Source organism: Cinclus cinclus, chromosome 11 (genome assembly GCF_963662255.1).
Source record: "Cinclus cinclus chromosome 11, bCinCin1.1, whole genome shotgun sequence".
Lineage (NCBI taxonomy): Eukaryota > Metazoa > Chordata > Aves > Passeriformes > Cinclidae > Cinclus > Cinclus cinclus.
Genome location: NC_085056.1, coordinates 6,355,423 through 6,361,422, shown reverse-complemented (window position 1 = coordinate 6,361,422; position 6,000 = coordinate 6,355,423). Strand labels below are relative to the sequence as shown.

General features: G+C 54.7%; 1 protein-coding gene across 1 annotated transcript in view; it reads right to left on the bottom strand.

Annotated features, from left to right (window-relative positions):
• CNGB1 (cyclic nucleotide gated channel subunit beta 1) overlaps positions 1-5,956 on the bottom strand; it is a 25,006-nt gene extending 19,050 nt beyond the window's left edge. The window contains exons 1-12 of the mRNA XM_062500269.1: positions 5,809-5,956; positions 5,489-5,532; positions 5,287-5,364; positions 5,048-5,174; positions 4,770-4,812; positions 4,544-4,610; positions 4,380-4,461; positions 3,723-3,945; positions 3,480-3,615; positions 3,300-3,375; positions 2,722-2,758; positions 563-568 (exon numbers count right to left, since the gene is read on the bottom strand). Coding sequence (XP_062356253.1) covers positions 563-568; positions 2,722-2,758; positions 3,300-3,375; positions 3,480-3,615; positions 3,723-3,945; positions 4,380-4,461; positions 4,544-4,610; positions 4,770-4,812; positions 5,048-5,174; positions 5,287-5,364; positions 5,489-5,532; positions 5,809-5,898 — 1,009 coding nt within the window. The 5' untranslated portion in view covers positions 5,899-5,956. The remainder of the gene's footprint in view (positions 1-562; positions 569-2,721; positions 2,759-3,299; positions 3,376-3,479; positions 3,616-3,722; positions 3,946-4,379; positions 4,462-4,543; positions 4,611-4,769; positions 4,813-5,047; positions 5,175-5,286; positions 5,365-5,488; positions 5,533-5,808) is intronic.
• Between the last annotated feature and the right edge of the window lie 44 nt (positions 5,957-6,000).

The window sequence follows — 6,000 nt, the reverse complement described above, 5'->3', positions numbered from 1 at the left end:
GTCTGACCCATGATGAGCCCTCTCTGTGCCCCAGGGGTACCATCCTACCTACATCAGGCTCACACCAGAGAAACAGGAGGAGGAAGCACATCCGCTTACTGTAAAACCAGTTTATTTTGAGGTCTGCCTGACAGCAAAACTTACATGTCCATAGCAAAGCTAATAGGAAACGTGCAAATTGAACTACAGAAAGGCAGGAAACCCAAGCAGTGTCATATCTGTGACTTATTTACCCACCCCACAATGTCCACAATGCCTTTAGTCCATTCCCTCTGGATCTCCATTAATTAAAACATGGGACAGCTATCTGGGAAATGGCCTTTATAGCACTCCATGACTTTTGGATACATTATATGAAAATGAGGTAAACACTAAAACTGTGTCCTGGTACAAACAAGATTCGTTATAAACACAGGGGATGGATCTCAGGACGGTCTCTTGTCTCAAAACTCATTGTTACAATTGCCTGGATGGTCCTAAAGAGATGCAACAGTGGGAGATCTTAACCTGGCCTGTCAATACATCAGGGTGCTTTTACAAGATATGGAAAAAGACTTTTTACCAAGGTCTGTAAGGACAAGGGGCAACAGTTATAAACTGAAAGAGGGGACATGTATGTTGGACATAAGGAAGGAATAATGTACTGTGGCTGCCTCACCACTGGAAGTGTTTGAGGCCAGGTTGGATGGGGCCTAGAGCAACCTCATCTAATGGACAGTGTTACTGCCCAGGACAGGGAAGTTGGACCAGATCATCTTCAAAGGTCCCTCACAACCCAAACCAGTCTGCTATTCCAAGGTCTGTATCCAACACCAGGGGTGTTGGGGCTCCCACTCCCCTGAGCCCAGAGTGCCTGCACTGGCCATGCCTTCCTTCAACCTCTGGGCTGGAGATAGCCCCTGGAGTCCCCTCCCTGCTGGGACATTCCTGCTGCTGCAGTTAGTGCTGCATCCATGGAGCTGTGAGCTTCAGGAGGGAGCAGCCATAGTTGGGGTTAAGGAGAATTTGGGGTAAGTTCTCTTAGAAGAAGAGTCTGGGCAAAGAGGTTTAACCATTAACTCCTACCTATTCACCTAGAGATTAACCTCACCCACCTGATTTGCTTCTGCAAATCAGAGCCCTTTTGCACTTGCTGGGAGGAAACAGTTATGGAAGAAAAGCAAAAAGGAGCTGAAAAGAGCTTTAAGAGATTTATAACATTACACCTCAGAGGCAGAAGTTGACTCAAAGATGCCTGGAGATTTAAGCTGGGGGTCTCAGGGTGAATATTCAGATGTTGTGGGGGCATTGAGAGGGCCAGGAGTGCTGGGAGACTGCAGCAAGAGGCTTTCTGCCACTGAGGTGTCCTGAGTGATGCTTTTCTACCATCCTGTAAATTATAGCTCCCATCCCATAGAAATCATCCTGCAAAACCAGTAGCTCCAATTCCCAGAGCAAAGAGGGAGTCAAGTGGGACAGCCCTGGGACTGGGTCCCTGTGGCAGCCTTGGTCCTCACTGCCCCAGCTGGGAAGGAGCTAGAGACCATTTGCAGATTCCCCTTTACTTTTCCTCCCCAGCTGTGCTTTCTCCTCAGGCTGGTCTCATTTGGGTGTGGGAAGGGCTGGTTTGCCATGGTCTTCATTTTCCATTTGTTTCAGATGCACTAAGCCCCTTTGCCCCCTGAAACAAAAGGAGAAGGAAAACATTAATGAGCATGATGGCAGTTTGGTGCCAGGGCACATCTCTTGCTTGACCCAATCATTCCTTTTCTTGGGCAGGTTAAGTGACCTGGAGATGCCTCAAGGCACCAAAGCCAGCTGGGTACCAAGGCTGTGCTCACCCAGCACATGCTGCTGCATCCCTGGCTCTGCCCCTTTCCGAGGTCCATGGCAGCACACAGGCCTCCAGTTTGTACAAACACATGGAGAAATGCCTTCCCCCAGGATTTACCTCTCTGAGGTTCTGCCAAGGGGCTGTTGGCCTGGGGAGCAACTTCCCAGCATATTCCTGAGGGTATGCATTTTCCATGTGCCTCAACAGGTCCCTGCTCACATCAGTAGCTCCCACAGCCTGAACAGCCACTCTTTTCAAGGGATAGCACCTGCACAGGGGTGTGTAACCCTGCCCAGACCATCCACAGAGGCAGCTGTGGCTCTGCATTTTGTTCAGCACCCCCCAAAGTGGCTGGTGTGGGGAGCCAAGCCCCCCTGCCTGTAGAGCTGGTGCTTGATTCCCTCCACAGGCATGCAGCAGTGGGATCCCTGCAGGTTTTCCCACAGCCACGCAGGTTCCATTCTAAGATATCCAATCCCAGCATTTTGTTTTCTTGGGGTACATTCCTAGGCATCTCACACCAGGCTTGGCAAACACCAAAGGAGGGAAAGAAAGCAGCAGGTTTAAATTTCCTTGTAATTATTTGATCAAATCCCTCCAGCTCTAGCACAGCTCAGGACAGACCTTGACATCAGCACAAAATCCAGGACCTGAGGATGTGGGATGCTGCACTTGGAGATTCCCTCAGCCTGAGTTTTATCAAGCCCATGCCACAGCTTCACAATAGCTCCCTCTTCTCAAGTGTCAGCAACCTCCCATGGCTTCCCTGGGGGATTCCAGGGGCTCCCGAGCTGGCAACCAGGGCAGAGCAGGGGATAAAAGATGCCAGTAACCCCTCTTCCCAGTAACCCAAGCCAATAATGAGCTTGGAAGTCAAGCCATCATGAAGAAATGGAGCCATCACTTACTTTGTTCCACAGGAGTTGAGGTTTCTGTGGCCACTCCCTGTCAAGAGGAGAAGGGAACCATGAGACATTTTCATCACTTAATTTTTACCCTCAGTGCTCCATTTTCAGTAAAGGTGGCCCTTTTACCCTAAATACTGCATTTTTGTGGCAAGTTGGATGGCTTGGCCATGGGCACAGGAATCCCCACACTCAATGGAAGAGGGCAGAAGAACATAAGTGAGTTTGCCTGGGGGCCAGGAAAGGAAAGGAGAGCTATGCAAAACTGCTGCTGCTTCTCCTTAGAGCTGGGGCCACACCTGTATGAGATCCCAGAGGCTGGATGCCAGCCAGTGCTTCAGAGAAAGTCAAGGAAACAGTAAAAAAGGCACATGCTATGGGATCTCTTGCTGCTAGAAGCCAACCACTGGCTTTCATCAGCTAAGCAGGTCATGGGGACGTGTTCTCTTGACAGAATTTGGTGACACCCAAACCACAGCAGGTCCCAGCACTAATCTAGTGGCATCTGCAAGGCAGGGGACACCCTGCTCATCAGGAATGTGGTGCTCCCGTGCTCTGTCCCTATCCGTCAGGCAGCACACCTGTGTGTCCTGCTTCTCCCTGGTCACCGGCTGTGGCATCACCTTCTCCAGCCCCTGGACAAACCAGCTGAACATCCTGGAGACAAGAAACCGCTGCTAGAACCGCCAGCCAGAGCCTTTGGCCCGCAGCAGCCATCCCTCTGGCCACCAGAGCCCGGCAGAAGGTGTCACTGTGGTTACCTGCTGCTGTCCCCAGGCACGGACCGAGGGCTGAGGGCGGTCACCGCCTCCGGCTGCCTCTTCTCTGCCGCTCGGGTGCCTTGTGTGGCTGAAGTGACGGATTTTGGCTTCGCCTGGGTTTTAGTCTCTTTTGTGCCTGCTCAGGTTTATTCGAAAGAAGAATAAGGATAGGCATTGGAGCAGCAATAAACTGTGGGGAGGTGGAGCAAGCCGGGAAGGGTCACCTCCCGCAGAGGGACCTGCCTGGGACCAGGACACCGCTTGGGGACAGAAGCTGTGTAGGGGCTGTGCCGTGATGGCGGGACCTGTGTCCCCATCCCTGGCACCTGTGTCCCCACCCGTCCCGGTACAGTGGGAATGCTGAGCGTGGAGACGAGGGCAGGCCCAGCCCAGCCGGGCTCAGCCAGGGACGGGGGTCGGATCGCTCACCTTCCACCGCGCCTTCGGTCTTCTCCTTCGGCTCTGTCTGCAGAGGGACAGAGGGACAGAAAAGGGACAGAGGGACGGATGGACGTGGCGAAGCACTGCCTGCGGCCTCACGCCCACCCCAGGTGGACGTGCCCCCACCGCAAGAGGACCCACATGCTCAGCCCCACGCACCACCCGCTGTGGTTCCAGCCCACGGCCGTCACAGCAACCATTTAACCCGGACACCAGCGCTGCTGACACCAGCAGGTCAGCCCCAGATGAAGGATCCTCCCTGCGTCAGGGTTGAGGAACACCGGGACAGCACCCAGAGGTCTCTTTTTGCTCTGCTGAATTCCCTTGGGGTTTTCCTCTCCAAGGGAAAGGAAGCCTTTTGGGGGGGCTGGGGTGTGCAGGAGGATGAAGGCAAGGAGCTCACCCCACTCTCATCTCTACCTGATAGCCCCCGGTCTTCCCGAGCTGGGCAGCGCTCACCTCCGGCTTTTTCATCCCCTCTGGCTGCGGCAAAATCTTCTCGAAGCCCTGTGACAGCCAACCGAGCACCCGCTTTCCTGCCCTGCGGGGAGAGCGCCGCGCTCGGGGAGCTCATCCTGCGCCCTCTGCCCTCCCGCATCCCCCCAGCCTCGCTGGGCACCCACCACTTCTCCGGAGCGGTCTCTGGTTCGCCCTCGGAGACGTCCTCCTCGGGATCGAAGGGAGTTATCTCTGCAAGGAGAGCACTGCTGTGGGCATGGGGAATCTGCACTTCTGGGAGCTTCGGGTCCCCCCATCAGCCAGCTCAAGGGGACAATAGTGCCGGCATCACCAGTCGGGGAGGTGGGAGTTCCGAGATGCTGCAAACTACAAACTCCCAGCTCTCCTTACCCAGACCATCGTCGTCCTCATCTCCAAGGACCTGGACCTCTGTCTGAAAAGCCAAACATATTGTCTGAAAACCCGACGGCCCAAGAGAGGCATCATCCTACTGAGTGGGGAGGGAAGCCTTCCCTTTCCCCAGGGATGGATGAAGGCAGAAACCCATGCAGGGAAGGTTTAGTGCTCCCATTTAGCACCGGGGGAGTGATAAGAAAGCAAAAAAAAGAAAAGGTAAAAAGAGGTAGAAGCTCAAATACACCAAACCATTTCCCAGATCTGTCTCCTACCTCATCAGCAATGTCGATGCTTGTCTCGAAGCTCTTCCCGAGTGCCTGCAGCCCTGGGGCTGGGGCTGGCTGGGGAATCACCTTCTCCAGCCCATAGGAGAGCCAGGAGAGCACACTACTCCCCACACTGCCAGGGAAGGGTGTGAGTCAAGCTGGGAATGCCATCCAAGGCATCCATCCCCCAACAAAATGCATAATCCCAAGCAAATCATGTTGCACGAAGGGTGCAGGAGCCATACCTGTCAAACACAGAACTTGAGTCCTCAGAGACCACAAAGGTCACTTTCTTTTCTGTTTCTTCAACGGCAGCAGGGGAAAATAAGGCAAGCTCCTATCACCACTCTGGCAGCCTCCAGGAGGCCAGGCAGGAGTGGGACAGGTGGGTAAAGGAACGCTGATGTGCAGCCTGAGCCAGCATGGGGCTTACCCTCAGTGCGTGCCTGGTCAGCAGCATCTGTGGGGCCACCGGCTTTTCCTGTTGGTGCCTTCAGGGAAAAAGGCAGAAAGTGTCAGAGAACGAGGCACAGGGGACGCTGTCCCTGTTCAAAGGTGGCTGCAAACACCAGGGACTCCCCATCCTCCTGCTGCTTCCCAGCAGTTCAGAGTAGGAATGCATCCTAACCCCCATCCCTCCTGGGGATGCTGTGGCACATCCCTGGGTGCTGCAGTGCTGGGGTGGACCAGGCACTCTCTCAGAGGCACCAGGCACCTCTCATTATGCTCATGGTGTCCCCATCACCCCAATTTGGCTCCCTGCTCACCTTAGCCGGCCCCAGCTCCTGCACAGGGGTCTCCTCTGTCACATGGGGCACCGGGGGCTGGGGGACCACCCGGTCAATCCAGCCCATCATCCCGCTGGCTGCGGGCAGTGCCGAGGGGTCTCCAGCTGGCAAGAGCCTGGCAGCAGGGGTGCACACTGCCCAGGGGATACCAGCTGCACCAGCTGCTCACAC